Raw genomic sequence first — 25,438 nt, 5'->3', positions numbered from 1 at the left:
ATCACCTTCATCTATTGCTTCTTAATCACTACTTTATCACTGCCTCTTATTACTGCTTAATCAACTTCATCTATTGCTTCTTTTTGTTCATCTTTATCTTCTTCCTCCTCTTCTGCTTCTTCTATTTCTTTAGCTTCCTCTTCTGTTTTTTTCTTGTGCTACTTCTGCTGCTGATTCTGATTTTTCTACTTGTTCACTATCTATTCCTTTTGTTTGTTCTTCTCTTTTGATTCTTCTGCTTGTTCTCTTGATGCTTCTGCTTCTTCTGTATATTCTATATCTGCCTCTTCTGCTTCTGCTTCATCTTCTGAGTGTTCTATTGCTGCTGCTTGTTCTTCTTTTTCTACTTTTCGCCTTCTCTTACATTTTCTTCTTCTTCTCTTCTTCGCCTCCCCATTCTGGTGCTTCTTTTTAGACTTCTGTTTTTTCCTTCTGGTGCTACAACATGTGCTTTTTCTTCTTCTACTTCATTTTCTACTCCTGCTTCTTCTTCTTGTTGTTGTTCTTATCTTTGAACTCTTGTTCTGCTTCTTCTAGTTCTTTGTTTCTTCTTCTGAATCTTCTTGTGCTTCTTCTGATTCTTCTGCTGTTTCTGGTTCTCTGTTCATTCAGATTCTTCTCCTTTGCTTTATTCTTCATATTCATATTCTTCTGCTGCTGCTTCTCTTTCTTATTTTGCTTCGTCTGCTGCATTTTTCTACACTGTATTCCTCTTCTTTTTCTTCTGCTTTTTCTTCTCTTTTTTCTACTTACTCTGCTTCTGATATTTTTCTTCCTCTTTTCTTCTTGTTCCTCTTGTTTTCTGCTTGTTCTTCATCTTTTTGTTATTTTTATCTTCCTATACTTATTCTATTTCTTCTCTTTCTAGCTTTTTTCACTTGTTTGCTTGTTCTTTTTTTCTTCTTATGCTACTTATTTTTACCTTCTACTACTATTAATTCTTGTAGTTCTGTTTCTTTTGCTTCTTTGCTTCTTGTTCTTCTATCTCCTGAATCTTCTGCTAATTTTTCATCTACTTTCTTGACTTCTACATATTCTTTTTTACTTCTTCTGCTTGTATATTTCTTCTTTGTATACTTCTTTTTATTCTTTTGCTTCTTTTTTTTGTTGTTCTGTTACTTCTCTGCTTATTCTTGGCCAATTCTTCTACAATGCTCCCTCTCCTCCTTATCCTCTTCTGCTTCTGCTTCTTCTCATTATTTTGCTTCTGGTTCTGCTTCATCTTTCTTGGCTTTTCCTTCTGTTTTTTCTTCTTTTGCTTCTGTTTCTTCTTCTGCTGCTGCTGCTTCTCTTCTGTTTCTTCATCTTCTGTTTTTCTCTTGTGCTACTTTTTAATTTTCTTCTTCATGCACTTCTTATGTTCCTTCTACTTCTACTTCTCTTTTGATTTGTCTTCTTTTTATTCTTCTTCATCATCATCATTTTCTTCTGCTTCTTATTTTGCACTTCTGACTCTCTGATTCTTCTACTGCTTCTGCATCTTTTTTTTTTGATTCTTCTTCCACTGGCTCATATTCTTCTTATTCTGCTTATTTTTCTTTAAATTATGCTTCTGTTTTTCTTTTTTTTTTTTGCTTCTCTACAGCTTCTTCTGTCTTTTTATTATTTCTCTTCTTTTCTTCTGCTTATTCTGCTTCTTTTGCTTCTTTTTCTACTTTTATTCTGCTTTTTCCTTTTATTAATATTCAATATCATCTTTTTATCTTTTTCTTTTTTTCTTGCTATTCTGCTTTTTATTCTCCCTCTTGTTTTTCTTTACTTTCTTGTTTTGCTTCTATTTATTTTTTATTCTAGTTTTTCTGCTTCTTTTGAGCTTGTTCTGCCTCTTTCTTCTGCTACTTCTTCTGCTTCTTCTGCTGCTGTTTCTTTTACATTTTGTTTCTCCTTGTTCTGCTTCAATGTCTTCTGCTTCTTCTGCTTCTGCTTCATCTACTTCTGCATAGTTTTCTTTTTCTTTTCTTGATCTTCTAAATTTTTACTATTTTCTGTTTCTTTTTCTTCTTATTCTTCTATTCTTCTGCTTCTACTTCTGCTTCTGCTATTTCTTATGTTGCTGCTGCTTCTTTTACTTATACTTAGAGTTCTTTTCCTCTTAACTCTTTTATTAAGTTGTGGCATAAAAAATACACATTTTCATACTGACAATTCTTGTCATTAACAAAAGCAACAAAATGAGGCAATAACAAGAAGTGCTTATATATAAAAAATTGTGTCTTAAGAATAAAAATCTTTACCCACACAAAAAAAAACAGAACAGAAGAGGGAAAAGTGAGTAAGCCTACAATTCAGAATATACCCACAAGTGTGTGCAGCCATATAATTAACTTATATTCCAACATGTTAACAATGCATAATTCCTTAATTATTCTTTAGTAAAGTAAGAATTAACATTAAGAAACATAAATTTGAATTACATTTCTTTACACAATGTTAATGTTAAGTCAAAATAGCAACTTTATTTAATTTAAACATTGATTTTTCAAAAGTATAAGGCAATCATAATTTTTCTTTTTTTCTTTTTAGCAAAGAATGATGTTTTTATTGAAAACATGAAGGGAGGAGCCAGAGAGATAGCACAGCGGTAAGGCATTAGCCTTGCATGCAGGATGGTGGTTTGAATTCCGGCATCCCATATGGTACCCTGAGCCTGCCGGCGGCGATTTCTGAGCATAGAGCAATGAGTGGCCCCTGAGCTCTGCCAGGTGTGACCCAAAAACAATAACAAAAAGAAAGAAAGCATGAAAGGAGAAAATAGAGGAATACATATATGTTCAATTGTGAACATGGACATCTACAGAGTAGAGATGAGAGTGAAGAGAGAGTGTGTTCAAGGGAGAACACAGGTTTGAAAGAGCAAATATGAATTATTTTACTGTTCTTGCAAGAAGGCCAGGTTTTAGCCTGCATGCATGCAGCAACAGCAGTAAGAGAGCAAACAACCATCATTAAGAGCAATGCCACATATATCAAAGATCTACTGAAGCTTGTTTTATTTAAACAGCAAAACCAAATGTTGGATGGAATCTCATGGTACAGAATGACTGAATCAACTATTTAAGTATTAGTAATTTTCAAATTCCACTCCCCAAACAATTTTAGTATACCATTGATACAGACTATAGGTCATTTAGAAAAACAGCAATACTTTTTCACATCCTCTCTCAAACTGAGGTTGAAATCCCCTGGAAGGACTCTGCCTATTTTCAGCATATTTGACTTCTTTTTTTCTCTTATTTTGTACCCCAATCTATTGCTTTTCTTTCTTCAAACAAAGCCACATAACTCGATTTATCTAGCTTTGCTTCTTAAATAGAGGGGGAGACAGGGGAGGGTACCAGGACCAAACAGATATATGATCACTAATAGTGAGCAGGACAAAGAGGGGACCACCTACCCTAGCAGTCCGGGGGGTGATGGTGGGGTATATGGGTTGCAGAAGGGGAACTGGGATGGGAGGAGGACAAATTTGGTGATGGGTATTCCCCTGTTTCAATTTTGATATGTACCTAAAATACTATTGCGAAAGATATGTAAGCCATAATGATCAAAATAAAAATTTAAAAAAATTCTCGATTTATAAAATTCTCGGCACATTTTTTCTGGTAGTCTCTCTTACTTCCAAGTTTAAGGAGCTTGTGGTTTGCTTTGTTGTTTTCAAATAAATAAGCAGATGTATCCTAAAAAAATGAAAAAGAAAAACGGCAATAAAACATACACCCAGTGTTTGCAACATAATTTTTGTAAACAATGCTCAGATATAAATTCTGTACTACTTTTCCTAAATATGACTTTTATAATCAAGGTTTCTTTAAACAAAAATAGTGCTTAGGTATATGATCTGTACAAACTTACAGTAGTGTATATCCCAAATAGATTTTTATTAGAATATGACAATATAATTCTGTTCTGAATAAAGTTATACATGTGGCTTAAGGTGTAAACGCTTTGGAAGGCAAACCATTTAGTGAAGAAATTACCATTAATTTTTAAAATTGTGTTCCAGCTCATAATAGAACCTGAATTTTACATGTGAGAACACATTTACATATTTAATTTATAGGAAAGGGACAGACTTCATGTCAAAAAAGCAGCAACATTTTAATGCAACAATTTATTGAAAAGTATTTACTTTATTAGAAATAAATAATGGTTTTCAAGATGTTGGCAACAGGTCAATAGTCAGACATATTTCTCATCCAGTTTATTTCTTCACCGCATTACATTTCAGCAGGAGGTGGGACACCTCCTTGGGTACGGAAGGGTATGGTGTCCAAGGGACTGTGTAAGTTGGTCTCCTTGTACACAAACCATAAATTTCCTCCCAAAAGTATCATATTCAGAAAGCTACAGATTATTGATACATTTAGAGATTCCATATTAGTCACAGAGCCAAACTGACAGGTCACTTTATTACTGACAAAAGATTAATTACCAGAAAATATTGTGACTTATTTCAACCAGCATAATAGTTTCCACATCCATTCATGTATAGGAAAATGCCATGACTTTATCTCTCCTGATAGCTGCATAAAATTCCATTGTATATATGAAACAAAGGTTCTTTATCCATTCATCTGTTAAAGGGCATCTTGGTTGTTTCCAGATTCTGGCTATTGTAAACACCATTATAATGATTATAGGCATGCAGAAGGCATTTTTGTATTGTGTTTTGTGTTCCTAAGGTATATCCCTAAGAATGGTGTAGCTGGATCATATGGGAGCTCAATTTCCAGGTTTTTTAGGAGTCCCCATATAGTTTTCCATAAAGGATGAACTAGACAGAATTCCCACCAGCAATGAATGGGAGTTTCTTTCCACACCCCCACGAACACTGATTTTTCTTGTTCTTTGTAATGTGTGCAGTCTCTGTGGTGTTATATGGTACCTCATTGTTCTTTTGATTTGTATCATTCTGATGAATAGTGACATGTGAATCTGGCTGAGTGCAGTATTCTAGCTAAAGCCCTCATTTCACTGAGTTTTGTCACCATATCCCACCACTTATTTCTGGCCTTGAGGGTTCTTTGTGAAAGGTCTGCTGTAAATCATAAGGATGTTCCTTTTAATGTAATTTACCTTTTGTTCTTACTGCTTTCAGTATTCTATCTCTATCTGTGGGATTCAGCATTGTGACTAGGATGTGTCTTGAGTGCTTTTTTCAGGTCTCTGTTAGCTGGTGCTCTTCAGGCATACAGGGTTTGGTTGCATGCGATCTTTAGCTTGGGAATTTCTCTGCAATGATGTCCTTAACTGTTGGTTCTTCATAGGGATTTTGTTCCTGGGTCTCTACGACTCTAATGATCCTTATGTTTCTGTTAAGTTTACCAAAGACTTCTATTTTTCTCTATTCACATTCTTTGAGGATTTTTTTCATTGCCTGAGCATTTTCTTTAAGGCTCTTTTACAGTCTCTTCTGTTGTATGGAGTTGTTATGCAGCTAATCTTTCAGTGCTTTGCATTCAAAACTGGGCATTTTATTTTAGATGTCTTCCCTTTTTACTGCTAATTTCCTTTACTATATATTTTTGTTCAGCTACTTTATGTTTAGTCCTATAATTTATGTTTGAACTCTTCTCAAAGTCATGCTTTAGCTTAGTTACAATTATAAGTTATATATTTATAAGATATATATTTATATCTAAGTTATAATTCTTTTTAACTGATGTTCATTTCACATATCTTCACTTGGGCTCTATTTTGCTGTCATTTTAAGAGAGCTTTTATATCTCTGTAGTACTAGAAGTTTTCTTTAGGCTTTCATGATTTGGATGAAATACTTGATTTCTCCATCATAACTTGTGCTCTTCAGAAGTCTGATTGGAGGTATGTGACCTATATTCAAGCAAGTTTAGGTAATTAAGAAGGGTTAAATATATATTTATAGTCAGTTGGGCATACATTTGTGAGAAACTAGAGAGTAACCAGCGATTAAAGATTGGCTGTATCCATAGTGAGAGTGGTCATCCAAGGTGATGACTAAATAAACACTGAAGGACTGGCACATAATGGTCTGACAAGTTGCGTTGCCCTTAGGTTGATTGAATATAATATTGGAGGCCCCAATTATTATTCATTCATGTTGATAGTAATGTGGATTTATTGCTTGCAAACAAATTAAATTTTCTAGGAACCTGCTCTTATTACAAAGAATATTTGTTTGTTTTTTAATTTGCTCACTACCCTTAATTAGTTCATCTGTTTGCTACTAGTTGGTAGAATTTTCCTGAGAAATTTTTTCCAAGTAGTGTTAGAAGCAATTTAACATTAACTAGCTTTGCTATCAGCAAACCAGTGAGAAGTTGCTAATATGGCGCCTGCCAGTGATTCAGTGTTTATATATTATCTTTCCTTCATTCCATTTCAGAGTTTCAAATATATAATAATGTGATTGTGGTATTTGGTGTTCAGTGTAAACTTCCTCCCCATTCCAAAAATAATGCTTCACTCTTAGAAATCTTTTCTAGTAAGAAAAAAATACTAAAAAATAATAAAAGAGTTTAGAAAGTTATATTACCATCCAAAAAGAAAACAATTTATTATTATATTTTCAATAGTGGACATTCTTTGTAATACCATCTGTCTCCAATCCAGATTATCTTTGCACTGTCCTTTGTCCTTTGCCATAGAATTTTTTGTAATTGGGAATTTTCTTCAGTTTCCATGTCTATTAATCTATATTTGGTATGCATTTGTTGTAATTGCTGGTGGAAGTAATTGCCAATGCTCCATATTTTACAGTTTTTTCCTCTGAACCTTAATTTTTATGTGCAAATTCAGGTCTTTTGCTTATGTTTTTGTTATTTTGGTTACATTTGGTTTGCGTTTCGGGCTTACTCCTAGTTTAATATTCAGGGATCATTTCTGAGAAGAGCTCTGGGTTAAAGGGATAAAAATTGGTTTACTCATATGCAAGGCAAGTTTTTTGTCTTATGAATATCTCTCTATCTCTAGTCTTTTCTTATTTTATAAAATCATTTTTGTTTTATTTTTGCTATTGAGTTAAGGGAGTTTCTTGATTAATAGTTATTCACGGTTTGTGAATATATTCTTCTATTCTATGGACTACAATTTGTTTTCCATGCACAAATTTTATGTACTTCAATTTATATGCTTTTATTGTTTTACCTATATTTTGGTAATACTCAAGAAATCAGCAAGTTGATTACCAGGAAGCTTCCCCCATCTCTGCTGCTCAGATTCAAAATTTCAGATCTGACACCATATCCCATTGTGAAATAACATACAATGTGAGCTGGGATTACTTTCTATGCATGTGAATATGTAGTACACCCAGTATATTTGTTGTAAAATATTGTTTCAAATGTGTATACCAAAGATATGTTGATGACATATCTTTGATACACGTAATGTATGGTCTCTATCACATATACCATATATGCTGTAGCATATACCCACATTTATGTATTTATGTCAGTTATACAACATTTTAATTACTGTAACTTTGTAATACATTGTGAAATCAGAAAGTCTGGCATTATTAACTTGTTTTTCTCTTAAGTTTGCTTCAGCTGGTACATTTTTATTGATATGCCTTGTATTTTATAACTAAGTAAAATGAAAAATATCATTACAGTTTGTTTTGTTTTGAAGCTACACATTTCTGTGCTCAGAACTACCAAGTCTGCACTCAGGATCAAGTCTGACAGGACGCAGTAGGCCATACTTGATACCGAGAATGAAACTGGTCAACTGAATGAGAATCAATTAACTTGTTCACTGTAATATTTCTTCAGTCTATCTTCAGAGTTTTGATACAAAATCAGAGATGTAACTATATCATACAAGAAAAATCAACTCAAAGCACCTCTAATTCTAAAATGTATGATATACTGCTATAACATTTAACAATAAGTTATTATGAAAATATTTTCATCATTCTTGTCATCCTTAGTAAAGTGTCTGTTCATTGATATCTTCACAATTTTGATATGGCATTATTGTTACTGTTGTTTTGTCAAAATTTATGTTCTCCCTATACCCTTATAATTTCTGTATGTCAAATATGCATAGTGTATTAATATTTTCTTCCATTCAATAGGATATTTACTTTTGAAATGAATTTTGCTGTCATGATGTGAGAAAAAATAAATTTTCTGCTATCCTATTTCCAATTTTCTTTTGTTTCCTTGCTATTGAGTTAAAACTCAGGGAAGAGGAAATGGACAGGTATCCATAATGATGAAGGTATCTTGCTACGCTTGTAGAAGAATTACTGCAGTTACCCTAAAATATAAAATAACTTAAATATTAATATAAATTATGATATTTGAAAAGATAATTGAAATAACAATAATTTTAATTGCCTCAAAGTATTTCAAGTTGCAATCAGATTTGAGAACCAGTGGGGCAGCTAAATGTACCGGGCATAAATGTAATACATACTAAGTTTTGGGTTTTGTTTTGTTTTTGTTTTTGTTTTTGTTTTTGTTTATTTGTTTTTTGGGCCACACCCGGCGGTGCTCAGGGGTTACTTCTGGCTGTCTGCTCAGAAATAGATCCTGGCAGACACGGGGGACCATATGGGACACCGGGATTCGAACCAACCACCTTTGGTCCTGGATCCGCTGCTTGCAAGGCAAACACTGCTGTGCTATCTCTCTGGGCCCTAAGTTTAGTTTTTAAAGTTTCTGTCTTTCGATTTCATTGTTGTTGACTCTGTCTTGGACATTTAGTTTTGTTCTTTCTTAACACCAACAATGCACATAAGATCCTTGGTTCCTGTCCCCCATCATTTTATATGTGCCTTTTTCTTCACTCAATTTCTTTTCTTCTCACTATGTTCTGGGGTCTAAATTGTCCTCTACAACACCCATTTAAATAATTGTATTTCTTCATGAAGTTATTCTAAGTGATAAAATTTATATCTTCCTGATATCCTTCTCTGTCTTACTTAATTTAATATAATATATTCCAGTTTCATCTATGTTGCAGCAAATTGCATGATAGCATTATTCCTTATCATGATTTTTCAAAATGCAGTTTTGTATGTACTATACATTGTATATGTATGTACTATGTCCTCATGATCCACTAATCTGTTATTGGACATCTCGATTGATTCTAACTCTTATTGTACTAGGTTCTGTGATGAATAGTGGTGTGCATACATACTATTGGATGAATGTACTTCTGTCCTCCGGTCAGATACCCAAAAGTGGGGTTGTTGGGCCATACAGCAGTTTGATTCTGAGTTTTTTGAGAACCCTTCATACTATTTTTTATAAGAGTTGAACTAGACAGCAACCTAATAGCAGTGGATAACAATTCCTTTTTCAGCACATCCACTCCAATACATGCTATGAGCATGGTTGATAGTAGTTAACTATATTTAAATTATTCTCCTATTATTTTTAATCTATTAAATAACTGTGAGATATATAGTTGAAAAGTTGTTCATGATTGAATTTCAGTCATACAATGTTGAAGACACATCCCTTTACCCATGTCCATTTCCCTCAATCAATGTCTCAAATTTCCATTTATTAAATAAAATAAGAAACCCTAAAGAATTACTGAAACCCAAATACCATAGTGTTTTCCTTATGTTTTCTTTAATGTAGGTTTTGGTTTTAGGTATAGAAACCAAATCTTTTATTAATGCTTGAATTAACATGTTATGTATAGTATGATATATACTCTGGTTATATTTGCATGTGACTATCCAATTTTTACACTATTGTTTTTGAAGAAATTTGTCATCTCTATTTTAGATTGTTTTACTCTTTTATTATGAATTCATTCTCCTTTGACCTCTCTCTCCCCCTTCTTATCTTTACATCTGCTAGTTAGAATGGTTTATTTATAAAAGATCTGAAACAAGTGCTTGGTGTATTTGAAAAACAAGGAATTCTTGAATACAGATTGCTTAAATAAACCATTGCTTCAGCCTTTATGAGTAAAATATGTAAATTTTTCAAAATATTTTAAATTATTTATTAATGCAGTATGTATGAATTTATCTAAAGTATACAAAAACATTAATCTCAAAAGTTGTAGGCACTTGTTTATTTCAGTCCTTTTTACAATAGCCAATAATAAAAATTAGGTGCCAATAGATAATTTGGCTTAAAATATGTGGAATATGTATTCAGTACATTGCTACTTTACTCTAAAACTGATCTTATATTACAATAGGGAAAGAACTAGAAGGAATTCCATAAGCTAAATAAGTCGGGAGATAGATAAATATCAAAAATTCTGGTCCTGGGTGTATCTTTAAACAGAACAAGAAAACAAAGTCAAATAAAAACTCATGGATGTTGACCATAGAGCTAAAATGCAGGCAGAAAAATATGTAGATTGATCCAATGGGACACAGTAGAGGTATATAATACTTATGTAGCATTGTATTATAATATATTTAAAACCTGCTAAACTGTGCTCTTAATACAAATGTATGCAAACAATATAAATTCAACAGATGGAACAGACTTCTATAAACATTTGTTAATGTACTAATTAAATTATATCTTATGTATTTTTCTCAAACTTACTTGCATATTTATTGTTTTGGTTATCCACCTGCATGTTTTTGTTTTATTGAGTCACACTCACCAATGCTCAGGGATTACTTCTGGCTTTGCACACAGGAAGCACGCTTATTGGTGCTTAGGGGAATGCAATGCTGAGGTTGGCTATATGCGAGGCACTACCCTACTGTATCTCCTCCCCTCACATTCACTTGGGGGTATTGTTCCGAGTGAATACAGGACTTTTTGATCCACTTCTTTGAAGAATGTCATGGATATCCTTAGAGAAATTGCATCAAATCTGTACAATGCTTTGGGGGAATATTGACAATTTAATGATGTTAATCTTCCCAATTCATGAATAGGGTATGTGTCTCCATTTCCTTATGTCCTCTTTTAATTCTTGAAGTAGTGTTTTGTAGGGTTTTTTGTGTGTATAGGGCCTTTGCCTCTTTATATAAATTAAGTTAATCCCAAGGTATGGGATTATTTTTAATGTCCATTTCTTATCTATCATTTGTGTAAAAAAAGGCAATTGATTTTTGCATGTTAATTTTGTAGCCTGCCACTTTGCCATATGAATCTATTGTTTCTAGAAGCTCCTCACATTCCTTTTATTTATAGTCTGCTGTATTATTATTTTGCTTGTGGTTGTAAAATATTTTACCACTTTACATCATTATTTGCTCAACCATTATCCATTCAAGTGCATCTAACTCAAATTCTCACTTTTCTTCATTTGTTCTGTATGAAGTATCTTTGTAGTTAAAACTTGTTCCAAGTTATACATCAACTGTTTTGTTGTAATTAAACTGTGTTATAGTTTTCTAATAATAATAGTATTTTGTTCTCTTAATAAAATCATGTATTTTATATTGTAGGATTTGAAATTTCTGAGAATCAAAAGAAACAGGCTGCAATGACTGTGAGAAAAGTCTCTAAACAAAAAGGTAAAATATCATTTTATCAATGACCAACATTTTCCCTATCTACACACTGATTTAACTAAAAAGCTATAATCTATTTAAATCTTATTCTTATAGCTGTTTTCTTACTTTGTGGGTGATGATGAAGTGTCTTCCAAGTCTCTTTAATCCTAGATTAAATATGATTTTAAATGTCAAAGATTATTTATTAATTGTGAAAAATAATTTTATCAAATTTAATTTTTAGGCACAAAAGCAAAGAACTACTGTTTATTTGTACTTAGAGAAAATAAACATTGCATATTATATACTGATGATAGTAAATATGTAGACTTTATTATTGTATATAAATATATTAGTAATGTATGCACAAATTATCTCTCTGGTTTGGAGACTTTTGTGAAAACAAGTCCAAATCAGAACGGAGGATTTCAAATTAAACCAGATGTAAGATCTTTCTTTTTCTGAAACATAAACTAAATTGTTTTTTGGGGGGGAACAGATCCAGCAGCCTTGCTCTGAATGTAACTCTTTTGGCTTTGCACTCAAGAATCACTTCTGGCAGGCTTTGGGGCGCATATGAGATTGAAGTTGGGTCAGCTGCATACAAGGCAAATGCCTACCCACTTGTGCTATCATTCTTGTCTCTGAAATTATATTAAAAATTAATATGAAGTGAATATTTTTGTTTTATTTTTCCATGACCTAGATAAACTAAAGTAATAAGTAAACATAATTAATTACCATTTGTTTCTTTGAGAGTTGTACTATATTTTTTATTTTATTCTTAAAGTAGTCCTAATATGGTATACATAATTATTTCCAGAAAAAGGTACTGAGGACCCTCAGGGACATGCTTCATATTGTCTCTGAATTCACTGATTTTTTCCTCTTCTCTTTCATGGTATATACACCAACTAAATTAAAAAATACCTACTCATATATACCAAGACTGTCAGATACTTTCTCCATTACATATTTAAGAATATTCCTTTTGGGTCCTCTTTTTTCACACTCTCCTCAAACACTGGGTCATTTGGGTAGACAATCCAAAAGTTTTTAAAAAAAAAAAACATGTAGGTTCAAACTTCCAAGGAGTTCCTTGCATCTCCTGTATTTTTGCCTTGTTTGATTTTCCAATCTCTCCTAGTCCAGTATTTTATTTTTTAATATGTTTTGAGACCCAAGCATTGAATACTTATTATCAAAGTCAAAAATTCATTAGTTTTCTTTAAAAATTAATAGAGACAATTTCTAAATTCACTGCATTAAAATACTGCTACTTCCTAGTTTAATATTACTTTTGCATTTTTTATTTAAACAACTTTATTACATACATGACTTGTTTGGGTTTCAGTCATGTAAAGACCACCACCCATCACCAGTGCAACATTCCCATCACCAATGTCCCAAATCTCCCTCCTTCCCACCCAACACCCGCCTGTACTCTAGACAGGCTTTCTATTTCCCATATACATTCTCTTTATTAGGATAGTTCAAAACGTAGTTATTTCTCTAACTAAACTCATCACTCTTTCTGGTGAGCTCCATGAGATGAGCTGTAACTTCCAGCACTTTTCTCTTTTGTGTCTGAAAGTTATTATTGCAAGAATGTCTTTCATTTTTCTTAAAACCCATAGATGCATGAGACCATTCTGCATCTTTCTCTCTCTCTGACTTATTTTATTCAGCACAATAGATTCCATGTACATTCCTATTCTAGGGTGTTTATTGTTCCAAACGGATTTCAAAAGTGCCTGATCTACTTCTTTGAAGAATGTCATGGGTATCGTTAGAGGGATCGCATGAAATCTGTACAATGCTTTGGGGAGTATTGCCATTTTGATTATGTTAATCCAGCCAATCTATGAGCAGGGTATGTGTTTCCATTTCCGCGTGTCCTCTCTTATTTCTTGGAGCAGAATTTTCTAGTTTTCTTTGTATAGGTCCTTCACATTTTTAGTCAAGTTGATTCCAAGATATTTGAGTTTGTGTAGCACTATTGTGAATGGGGTTGTTTTCTTAATGTCCACTACTTCCTTATTACTATTGGTGTATAGAAAGGCCATTGATTTCTGTGTGTTAATATTGTAGCTTGCCACCTTGCTATATGAGTCTATTGTTTCTAGAAGGTTTTTTGTAGAGACTTTAGGGCTTTCTAGGTAGAGTATCATATCATCTGCAAACAGCAAGAACTTGACTTCTTCCTTTCCTATCTGGATTCCCTTGATATCTTTTTCTTGCCTAATCGCTATAGCAAGTATTTTCAGTGCTATGTTGACTAGGAGTGGTGAGAGAGGACAGACTTGACTTATGCCAGAATTTAGAGGAAAGGCTTTTAAATTTTCTCCATTGAGGAAGATGTCTCTGGCTTGTGGTAGATGGCCTTAACTATATTAAGAAAGGTCCCTTCCATTCCCATCTTGTTCAGAGTTTTTTTTTTTTATCAAGAATGGGTGTTGGACCTTATCATACGCTTTCTCTGTGTCTATTAATATGATCATATGATTTTTGTTTTTCTTGTTGTTGATGTTGTGTATGATGTTGATAGATTTACGGATGTTAAACCATCCTTGCATTCCTGGGATGAACCCTACTTGATCGTAGTGGATAATCATCTTAATGAGGCAATGAATCCTATTTGCCAGGATTTTGTTGAGGATCTTTGCATCTGCATTCATCAGCGTTATTGGTCTGTAATTTTCTTTTTTGGTAGCATCTCTGTATGGTTTAAGTATCAAGGTAATGTTGGATTCATAAAAGCTATTTGGAAGTGTTTCCATTTGTTCAATTTCATGAGTCTTGCCAGGATTGATAGTAGTTCCTCTTGGAAAGTTTGAAAGAATTTATTAATGAATCCATCTGGGCCTGGGCTTTTGTTTTTGGGCAGACATTTGATTACCGTTTTAATTTCGTCAATGGTGATGGGGGTGTTTAGATATGCTACATCCTCTTTCTTCAACCGTGGAAGATTATAAGAGTCCAAAAATTTATCCATTTCTTCCAGTTTCTCATTTTTAGTGGCGTAGAGTTTATCAAAGTAGTATCTGATTACCCTTTGAATCTCTGCCATATCAGTAGTGATCAATCCTTTTTCATTCCTAATACGAGTTATCAAGTTTCTCTCTTTCTTTGTTAGTTTTGCCAGTGGTCTATCAATCTTGTTTATTTTTTCAAAGAACTAACTTCTGCATTCGTTGATCTTTTGCATTATTTTTTGGGTTTCCACTTCATTGATTTCTGCTCTGAGCTTTGTTATTTCCTTCTGTCTCCCTATTTTTGGGTCCTTTTGTTGAGCACTTTCTAGTTCTATGAGCTGTGTCATTAAGCTACTCAGGTAAGTCCTTTCTTCTTTCCTGATGTGTGCTTGCAAAGCTATAAATTTTCCTCTCAGTACTGCTTTTGCTGTGTCCATAAGTTCTGATAATTTGTGTCTTTATTATCATTTGTTTTCAGGAACCTTTTGATTTCCTCCTTGATTTTATCTTAGACCCACTGGTTATTCATTATGAGGTTGTTTAACTTCCAGGTGTTAAAGTTTTTCTTCTGTGTCCCTTTGGAATTAACAAATAATTTTAGAGCCCTGTGGTCAGTGAAGTTAGCCTGCAATATTTCTATCCTCTTGATATTATGGAGGTATGTTTTATGTGCCAGCATGTAATCTATCCTAGAGAATGTCCCATGTACATTGGAGAAGAATGTGTATCCAGGTTTCTGGGGATGGAGTGTCATATATACATATATATATATATATATATATATATATATATATATATATATATATATATATATATATATATATATATATATATATATATATATATTATATCCAGTAGGCCTCTTTCTTCCATTTCTCTCCTCAGGTCTATTATATTCTTGTTGGGTTTCTGTCTGGTTGACCTATCCAGTGTTGACAAAGCTGTGTTGAGGTCCTCCATAATTATTGTGTTGTTATTGATATTATTTTTCAGATTTGTCAACAATTATATTAAATATTTTGCTAGCCCCTCATTCCGTGCATATAAGTTTAGGAGGGTTATTTCTTCCTGCTCTACATACCCCTTGATTAATATAAAATGTCCATCTTCGTCCCTTACAACCTTCCTGAGTATAAAGTTTGCATTTCTGATATTAGTATGGCCATTCCAGCTTTTTTATGGCGTTGTTTGCTTGGATAATTTTTCTCCAGCCTGTTATTTTGAGTCTATGTTTGTTCTGACTATTCAGGTGCATTTCTTGTAGGCAGCAGAAGGTTGGATTGAGTTTTTTGATCCATTTAGCTGCTCTGGGTCTCTTAGGTGGTTCATTTAGTCTATTGACATTGAGAGAAAGAATTGTCCTGAGAAAAAGAATTGTCCTGGGATTTAATGCCATCTTTACATCGAAATTTGGTGTGTCTTTTGGTTAGTCTTGTCTTAAATTAGGTCTTTCAGTTTTTCTCTTAAGACTGGTTTTGAGTCTGTAAAGTTTCTGAGCTGTTTTTTGTCTGTGAAACCATGTATTCTTCCATCAAACCAGAAAGTAAGTTTTTCTGGGTACAGTATTCTAGGTGAAGCATTCATTTCATTCAGTCTTGTCACAATATCCCACCACTGCTTTCTGGCCTTGAGTGTTTCTGGTGACAGGTCTGCTGTAAATCTCAAGGATGCGCCCTTGAATGTAATTTCCCTTTTTGATCTTGCTGTTTTCAGAATTCTGTCTCTCTCTGTGGGATTCGTTATTGTGACTAGGATGTGTCTTGGCATATTTTTTCTGGGGTCTCTTGGTACTCTTCAAGCATGCAAGACTTGATCACATATATTCTTTAGCTCTGGAAGTTTCTCTTTAATAATATTCTTTACCATTGATTCTTCCTGGAAATTTTTTTCCTGGGTCTGTGGGACTCCAATGATTCTTAAGTTGTTTCTGTTGAGCTTATCATAGACTTCTATTTTCATCTGTTCCCATTCTTTGACTAATTTTTCCATTGTCTGTTCATTTGCTTTAAGTTTTTTTTCCAATCTCTCTCGCTGTATGGAATTGTTATTCGTCTCATCTTCCACAGCACCAATTCTATTCTCAGCTTCTGTTACCCTGTCCCAGAGCCTATTCATTTTGTCATTCACTTCATTTACTGAGTTTTTCAGGCCTGTTAGTTGACAAGTTATTTCAGTTTGGAGTTTTGTGATTTCTGTCTTCAATTTTCTTGGTTCTTTTTAGTGTTCTATTCAACGAATCCATGGTTTCTTTGAGTTCTTTGAGCATCTTCCATATTGCTTGTCTAAAGTCCTTATCTGAGAGGTTGATTAGTTGGTTTGTCATTATCTGGTCATCAGAATTGTCATCTTCATTCTCTATGTCTGATGCTGGCTTGCGTTGTTTCCCCATTGTCACACTTGTATTGTGGTTTTTTCTACGTGTTGTGGTGGTATTCATTGGCTAAATGATGTACGTGGCCACACTCCTCTGGCTTCACCCTTTCTGGGTGGGTCGACTTGCCTCCAAGGGAGGGGAGTCCTCCATGGATGAAGCCTCTCACACGATCAAATCTTGGGCCTGATCACACAGTAGAGAAGACAGTCCAGAGATAAATGCTGGGCTTCAGTGATCCAGCACATTTCTTAGTGTTATTTTTTTCTTCTTGTTGCGAGGGTGTTCTTTCCTTAAAAAGAGCGCACAGCCACGGAGCAAAGTGCTCTTCTGGAGCCTCTTTTCGACCCACTCCCAAGAGTTTCATGCGACAGGACAGGAGACAGACACACACAGACAGCACTCACAATTTTTCACAGTCGAGCCCCACTGCGCAGGCGTAGTTTCATAGATTTTTCCCAGCCTGATGTCACAAACAGGGGACCTGGCTTCTGCAAAGTACTGCTTATAGCCAGTTTTCACGTTATGAACCAGTTCCTTGGCGTTCCCACCCTAGAATGAGCTTCTGGGAGAGAGAGTTTTCTGGAGCCTCTTTTTGGCCCACTCCCAAGAGTTTTACGGAACAGGACAGGAGACAGACATACACAGGCAGCCTCACAATTTTTCACAGTCGGGCCCCACTGGGCAGGCATTGTTTTGTCTACTTTTGCATTTTGTACCAAGCTTTTAATTATTTTATTTAAATAACTGAAATTTACAAAGTTATTGTTAGATGAATTTTAGACATATATTCCAATACCAATCCAACCACAATGGTCAATATGTAAATTTCCCTCCAGCAATAGCCCTTTATTCCATCCAGCACCATTTGACTGGTGAATCCCAGGCAAGTAGAGAGTTAGAAATTCAAAAACATCTAATGAGCCAACTTGGGGTGGTATAACTCCAATAATCTTTTATTTTAGGGGGGAAGGGATATATATAATGTGTTCAGTCGATTGGGTTAGGAGAAAAACAGGAAAATTAAAAAAAGAAAATAAATGCTCTGTTTAAAGGAAAAACAAACATATAATTTTAAAAAACAGGATTTGGGCTCTGTCTAGTGATATAACAAATGTTTTTTCTGTTTTGGGAGAAAACACGATATTTGTTCTGTAAGGCTTTGTGAATTTAGCTACATCTCCCCTATTTAGTTTGCTAAAAACAAAAATTGATATGGGCCAGATAGGTCATGCTCTCCATAAGAGGCAGAATCCCAGAATCAGAGCTGTCAACAGCATGGATGAGCAGAACCATTATACCCAAAGGAAATGTTTTGCAAAGTGAAAAAAGTGGCTTTTATTTTGCATAAGCATGGTAAAAGCAAGGGGGTTGGTAAAAAAAAAACTTTTAAACTAGGTAAGAATAGGATGGCCTTTCCCAAGAAGCATTTGGTCATAAATTCCAACTTCAGACTTAAGACCAGTCTATAGTTTTTCTAACCCCAGAGGGTTCTTTCTCCTAGTCTTGAGTAAAGTAAAGATTTCCTTTACCTCATCTTTTATTTGGTGGCTGTAGTTGTTAAGCCTTGCACTGGAGTCCTTGGGTTCTCATAAGCCCAGTGTCATTGCCAAGGAGTCACAAAGCATGCCTTGGTTGAAAGTAGTTGCCAGAGCATCAGAAAGCATGCCCTAGTTGCAATTATTTGCCAGGTAATCATGAAGCATACTTCACTCACAAGTTTTTGCCATGTCTTCATGACGAATTTCCCAGTTGCAGGTCATTGTCAGGGTTGTTGGTCCCTGGTTGCCAGGATGACACAAAGCTTGCCCCTGGTTCCATCATGGACTCAAAATTTGTGGGTGTATGGCCAATATCGGAGTAACTGAAACATAATCCAGCCTATATGACAGATATGTTCATGATTTAAGACTCACCTGCAACATATACATTTTGGAGTTCTGATCCCTAATATATGGGAACTCTCTTTCATAAAATAGCCACATTTTATTGGGTCTATGCAAAAGGTAAAAAAAGATATTGCCATAAAGTATTATTGAGGCACAGGGGAATATGGTTAGTAATAATATCTTTCCCTCAGAAGATAACATACTGTAATACATAGGTATAATAACAGCACTTGTTGCCCATAAATATAAACAAAAATACACATATCTTTTTTTCTGCTAAACAAATCCAAAGCAATAGCAGTATTCCCTACTAAAGAAATACACATACCCCCATAGTATATTGTTAAAAATTCCAAGGTGGGTAGAGTCTGGATGAATGCTTCAGCTAACAAGATAATCCTTTGGTTGAGAGCAGTAAGGAAGGAATTGGACTGTCCTGCAGCTGCTAGTCAGAGTCATGAGCTGATTCAGGTTTCTAGTGGCAGTCTTTGGTGACACGAGGTTGAAAGGGTACAGGTCAGATGGAATTGGGGTGGTGCTGCAGGGCACAGGGATTGTTGAGTTATGGGTGTAATGGGGTTTCGTAGGAAAAGCAACAAATCTGGGATAGGTGAGCATAGGAAAATAATAGAAAAGGTTTTGCTAAATGGCAGGCGGGGGTGAAAGGACTTTGTACAAGACAGACATTGTGCATAAAACATAGACATCAGAATTATCATAAACATAGATGTGGTCACTACATGCATGTAAGTAGTTGATCATTTAATTTGTCACAGCTGTATAATTGACCCATCTAGGGTGTAAACGGGAATAGGTCAAAGAGCTTCATAAATATAAAGCCAGCAAGTAAGATGTAGAGGAAATTTTAAGCTAGTTACTGTATAGTTAATTCCTAGGAATCACTGCTAGTGAGTATAGACTTAGCTGTAAAAGTATCATAGGTTAGATTGTGTATATGTCACTCTCACACCAATCAGCTTTTCCATATGTTGTCTTATGCATCTCACAAAAGGTTTTTTTCACGTTACTAAACATTCTTATACTGAGTACTGTAGTAATAGTCTATAGCACTGAAAACTGCAATACAATTCACTAATCCAAATTTCATTTCCATAGACTTCTTGGAACAAATATATTAGAACATAATTGCATACATACATAATTTGAAAATAAATTGCCAAAACAGTCTTATAATGAGCATTGTAATAAGAGTCTATACCAGCAATGGCGAACCTATGGCACTCGTGCCAGCTGTGGCACACAAAGGCCTTGCAGCTGGCATGTGGAAAGGTCTGCAATTAAGATATGTGGTGTGGCAGGCGGCTAGTGTGCCGGTGTCTGCTTTGCAGCTCACCTGGCAACAGGGCCAGACTGGCCATTGGAAGAACGTGCTGCCACTTTGAGAAAATTCTTTGGTTTTGTGCAGCAGTTTGGCATTTGGGCTCAAAAACATTAACCATGACTGGTCTATACTATAGACTCTATAGCATCCAAGTTCTTTTTCCATAGACTTCTGTGGATAAAAACATTTGAAAATTTTTAAAGAATAGGTCCTTCCTTGGCCCAAAACTGAGGCAAAAGGGGCTGCAAGACAAGATTACTATTATTTAGAGGTGACAAGTGCAGGAGGTTCTCCTCTTTTGGTTAATTCCCTTATGTGGCTTCATGTTGTAAGAGCTAGAGGCCATTCTGAGTCTTGGTGATTCAACTTCTCAGGAGACATAATGAGACCCAGTTTCTTTGTGAGTCTACTCTTTGGGAAAATATAAGCATATCATTTTCCTCTGATGAGGAGGATAACTGCTATATTCATTCTTGGTCAATATTCACCTGGATATGTGAAGTAGCTGGTTTCTGATCTTGTCCACCTTCTTGAAAGTGTCATTAAACAAATCTGTAGGGTTCCCCTTGAGGAGAATTCAAGAAACTTAAATAAAATGTTAGGATAAGAAGTCAAGTGGTGGCATACCTCCTTTTCTAATTTTTAATAATTGATTTCTGACAGTCCTGTGAGCATGTTCAAAGATACCTTGTCCATGCTTGTCCATGAGGATTGTATGGGATATCAGTTCGATTTACCATTCTTTACAGAATGATCAAAATTTTTTCTGAGTGTAGGCTGGACCATTATCAATTTGATGGTTTTGTGAATGCCTGTAATAGAAAAATATTGTAAGTAAAAGGAGTAAAGCACATTTGCTCTTTCAGAAGTCATAGGAAGAGCCCATATAAAATGAAAATTAGTGTCAACTACGACATGAACATAGGGTTTGTTTTTTAAAAGGTTAGCATGTCTAAAATACATCTGCCATAATTCTTTTGTCTACAGGCCTTGATAGTAAACTCTAGCCACATATGATATACAGTGTGATGGAGCACAGACAGGATATGTGCAAATTGGCTGGTTTGTTTCCATGGAATGTGATAATGTACATGAAGGCAGCATATGTTTCTGTTTAGAGCTTGATGCTCTTCTACATATGATTTCAAAACAAGACCCTCCAGGTGGTCATCAGTTTCATTTTCTTGTGCCATCAGAAAGGCCAGAATGATATCAAATACGAGTAATAAAAATAGGTTCATAACATTTTGTAAAAGTGCTTCTAATTACTGAAGCAAATCCTGAACCAGATTATGAGCATTTAAGGAAGCAGTGAAAATTCTATGGAAAATGCCTAACAAGTATGCTGAGTCACTCACTACATTAAATAGGACTGACACATGGGAAAGTAAGTAATCAATGTGGTAAGTCCTTTGTTGGGCAAACTTGTAATTTTAAAACACTATTGTAGTCAGTAAGGGGCCAATTATATAATGATAACATGATGGAAAGACATCATTGTAATAGACTGGAGCATTAAGAATGAGAGAAGAACTAATGATGGAAGAAATTACAAAAGGCATCCTTCTGAAAAATCCAAGGCTTTTCCAGCCAGATATTGGGAAGAAATTCTTCCTGAAAAATCAGCTAAACCTCTTCAAAAACATCAATGAGGGGCAAATGAAATTAGTTTACTTTTTTAAATAGGTAAGACAATGGCATGAAGATCATAATCCAGTAATGAATGCACCCACATTCTCCCTTTAATTATAAGGGCAGTTAATAACCTCAAGCATGACACAAGGGTGTGAAGCTGTTTGTTCTGTGAATAGAGCCATTCTAAAAGGCTGAATAACTGAGCTATCACTGAGGATGGTGAGCAGTGTGAAGTAAGTTTGGATATTTTGAGCCAGTCCATAAAAACTCTAACTCCTTTTGAGCTTCAGAAGTTAATTGTTTTGAGCTCTTCAGGGCTGAGTCCCCTTCAAGTGTGGAAAAAGTTACTAAACTCTGAGTTGGGAATTCCAATAAGGTGTGGAGCCAATTAACATCTCCCAGAAGATTTGAAATCATTATGGGTTTTGAGAACTTTCTGTCAAATGGAGATTTTCTGAGGATGCACTCTAGTAAACTCAAGAACATAACTCAAATATTCATAAAGGAGTATGATAAGAATTTTTTCTGTGACAACCTGTAAACTAGCCACTAGTGAGCATGTCATTACACCCTCATATAGACTCTGAAGCTCCCTATCATTAGAATATGAAAGCAAGATATCATAGGGAAACCTTGCACAATCAGGGCAAAAATCACATAAACAAAATAATGACATGGCAGATGAGTTGGCCATTCCCCAAGGTAAGCAGTCTTCTGAAATATACACATGGTGTCATGTTGTTAACATAGAGAATGTAAAATGAAAAGCAGTTATTATCCTCTGGGTGTATAGGTATATTAAGTCTATTACAAGTGACCATAACTAGAGATGGAGGTGAAGATAGAGTACCCAATGGAACCCTGATGAAATTAAAATTCTTTAACTTAAGCTTCACATCACTAATCATCAAGGAGATGCAAATCAAAACAACTAAGTGGTACCACCTCATGCCACAGAGATTGGCACACATCACAAAGAATGAGAACAAGCAGTGCTGGCAGGAACATGGAGAGAAAGGAACTCATCCACTGCTGGTGGGAAAGCCGTCTAATCCAACCTTTATGAAAGCGATATGGAGATTCCTCCAAAAACAGGAAATTGAGCTCCCATACGACCCAGCTGTACCATTCCTAGAGATATACCCTAGGAACACAAAAATACAATACAAAAATCCCTTCCTTACACCTATCTTCATCACAGCACAATTTACAATAGTCAGACTCTGGAAACAACTAAGATGCCCTTCAACAGATGAATGGCTAAAGAAACTGTGGTATATATAAATAATGTAATATTATGCAGCCACCAGGAGAGATGAAGTCATGAAATTTTCCTATACATGGATGTACATAGAATCTATTATGCTGACTGAAATAAGTCAGAGGGAGAGTAGACGCAGAATAGTCTCACTTATCTATGGGGTTTAAGAAAAAAGGAAAGACTTTCTTGCAATAATTTTCTTTTTTTACATAATAAATACTGATGTAATGTTATTCTTTTTTATATTTTTTATTTAAACACCTTGATTACCTACATGATTCTGTTCGGGTTTCAGTCATGTAAATAACAACACCATCACCACTGCAACATTCCATTACCAATGTCCCAAATCTTCCTCCTCCCCACCCAACCCCTGCCTGTACTCTAGGCAGGCTTTCTATTTCCCGCATACATTCTCATTATTAAGATACTTCAAAATGTAGTTATTTCTCTAACTAAACTCATCACTCTTTGTGATGAGCTTCATAAGGTGAGCTGTAACTTCAACCCCTTCACTGTTTTGTGTCTGAAAATTATTATTGCAAGAATGTCATACATTTTTCTTAAAACCCATAGATGAGTGAGACCATTCTGCGTTTTTCTCTCTCTGACTTATTTCACTCAGCATAATAGATTCCATGTACATCCACGTATAGGTAAATTTCATGACTTCATCTCTCTTGACAGCTGCATAATAATGAATTGTGTATATGTACCACAGTTTCTTTAGCCATTCATCTGTTGAAGGGTATCTTGGTTGTTTCCAGAGTTTGCTATGGTAAATAGTGCTGCAATGAATATAGGTGTAAGGAAGGGATTTTTGTATTGTATTTTTCTGTTCCTAGGGTATATTCCTAGGAGAGGTAGAGCTGAATCATATGGGAGCTCGATTTCCAGTTTTTGGAGGAATCACCATATCGCTTTTCATAAAGGTTGAACTAGACAGCATTCCCACCAGCAGTGGATAAGAGTTCCTTTCTCTCCACATCCACGCCAACACTGCTTGTTCTCATTCTTTGTGATGTGTGCCAATCTATGGGGTGTGAGGTGGTACCTCACAGTTGTTTTGATTTGCATCTCCCTGTTGATTAGTGATGTGGAGCATTTTTTCATGTGTCTTTTGGCCATTTGTATTTCTTCTTTGTCAAAGTGTCTGTCCATTTCTTCTCCCCTTTTTTGATAGGATTAGATGTTTTTATTGTAAAGTTCTGTCAGTGCCTTGTATATTTTGGAGATTAGCCCCTTATCTGATGGGTATTAGGTGAATAGTTTCTCCCACATAGTGGGTGGCTCTTGTATCGTGGGCTCTATATCCTTTGAGGTGCAGAAGCTCCTCAGCTTTATATATATTCCCATCTGTTAATGTCTGCTTTTACTTGCTTGGAGAGTGCAGTTTCCTCCTTGAAGTTGCCAGGAGTCTCAATATCCTGGACTGTTTTACCTACGTGTTGTTCTATATGTCGTATAGTTTCGGGTCTGATATTGAGGTCTTTCATCCATTTTGGATTTTACCTTTAGACATGATCTTAACGGGGGGTCTAAGTTCAATTTTTTGCAAGTGGCTAGCCAGTTGTGCCAACACCACTTGTTGAAGAGGATTTCCTTGCTCCATTTAGGATTTCTTGCTCCTTTGTCCAAAATTAGGTGATTGTATGTCTGGGAAACATTCTCTGAGTTCAAGGCTATTCCAATGATCTGAGGGCCTGTCTTTATTCCAATACCATGCTGTTTTGATAACTATTGCTTTGTAGTAAAGTTTAAAGTTGGGGAAGTAATTCCTCCCATATTCTTTTCCCCAATGATTGCTTTAGATATTCTAGGGTGTTTATTGTTCCAAATGAATTTCAAAACTGCCTGATCTACTTCTTTGATAAATGTCATGGGTATCTTTACAGGGATCACATTAAATCTGTACAAAGCTTTGGGGAGTATTGCCATTTTGATTATGTTAATCCTGCCAATCCAGAGTATGTTAGTATGTGTTTCCATTTCCGTGTGTCTTCTCTTATTTCTTGGAGCAAGGCTTTGTAGTTTTCTTTGTATAGGTCCTTCATGTCTTTGGTCAAGTTGACTCCAAGATATTTGAGTTTGTTTGGCACCAATGTGAATGGGATTGTCTTCGTAATGTCCATCTCCTCCCTATCATTATTGGTGTATAAAAAAAGATAGCATTACATCTGTACAATGCTTTGGGAGTACTGCCATTTTAATTATGTTAATCCTGCCAATCCATGAGCAGGTTATGTGCTTCCATTTCTGCGTATCCTCTCTTATTTCTTGGAGCAGAGTTTTATAGTTTTCTTTGTATAGGTCCTTCACGTTTTTAGTCAAGTTGATTCCAAGATATTTGAGTTTGTGTGGCACTATTGTGAATGGGGTTGTTTTCTTAGTGTCCATTTTTTCCTTATTATTATTATTGTGTAGAAAGGCCATTGATTTTTGTGTGTTAACTTTGTAGCCTGCCACCTTGGTATATGCATCTATTGTTTCTAGAAGCTTTTTGGTAGAGTCTTTAGGATTTCTAAATAGAGTATAATGTGATCTGC

At 35.0% G+C, this 25,438-nt stretch overlaps 1 protein-coding gene across 6 annotated transcripts in view; it reads left to right on the top strand.

Moving 5' to 3' along the window:
• ARHGEF9 (Cdc42 guanine nucleotide exchange factor 9) overlaps nucleotides 1-25,438 on the top strand; it is a 601,826-nt gene that overhangs the window by 541,103 nt on the left and 35,285 nt on the right. For all 6 annotated transcript variants that reach the window (XM_049767266.1, XM_049767262.1, XM_049767264.1 and 3 more), the window contains one exon: nucleotides 11,372-11,440. In XM_049767266.1, coding sequence (XP_049623223.1) covers nucleotides 11,372-11,440 — 69 coding nt within the window. The remainder of the gene's footprint in view (nucleotides 1-11,371; nucleotides 11,441-25,438) is intronic.

Source organism: Suncus etruscus, chromosome X (assembly GCF_024139225.1).
Source record: "Suncus etruscus isolate mSunEtr1 chromosome X, mSunEtr1.pri.cur, whole genome shotgun sequence".
Classification (NCBI taxonomy): Eukaryota; Metazoa; Chordata; class Mammalia; order Eulipotyphla; family Soricidae; genus Suncus; species Suncus etruscus.
This window is presented reverse-complemented; position numbering and strand designations above follow the sequence as displayed.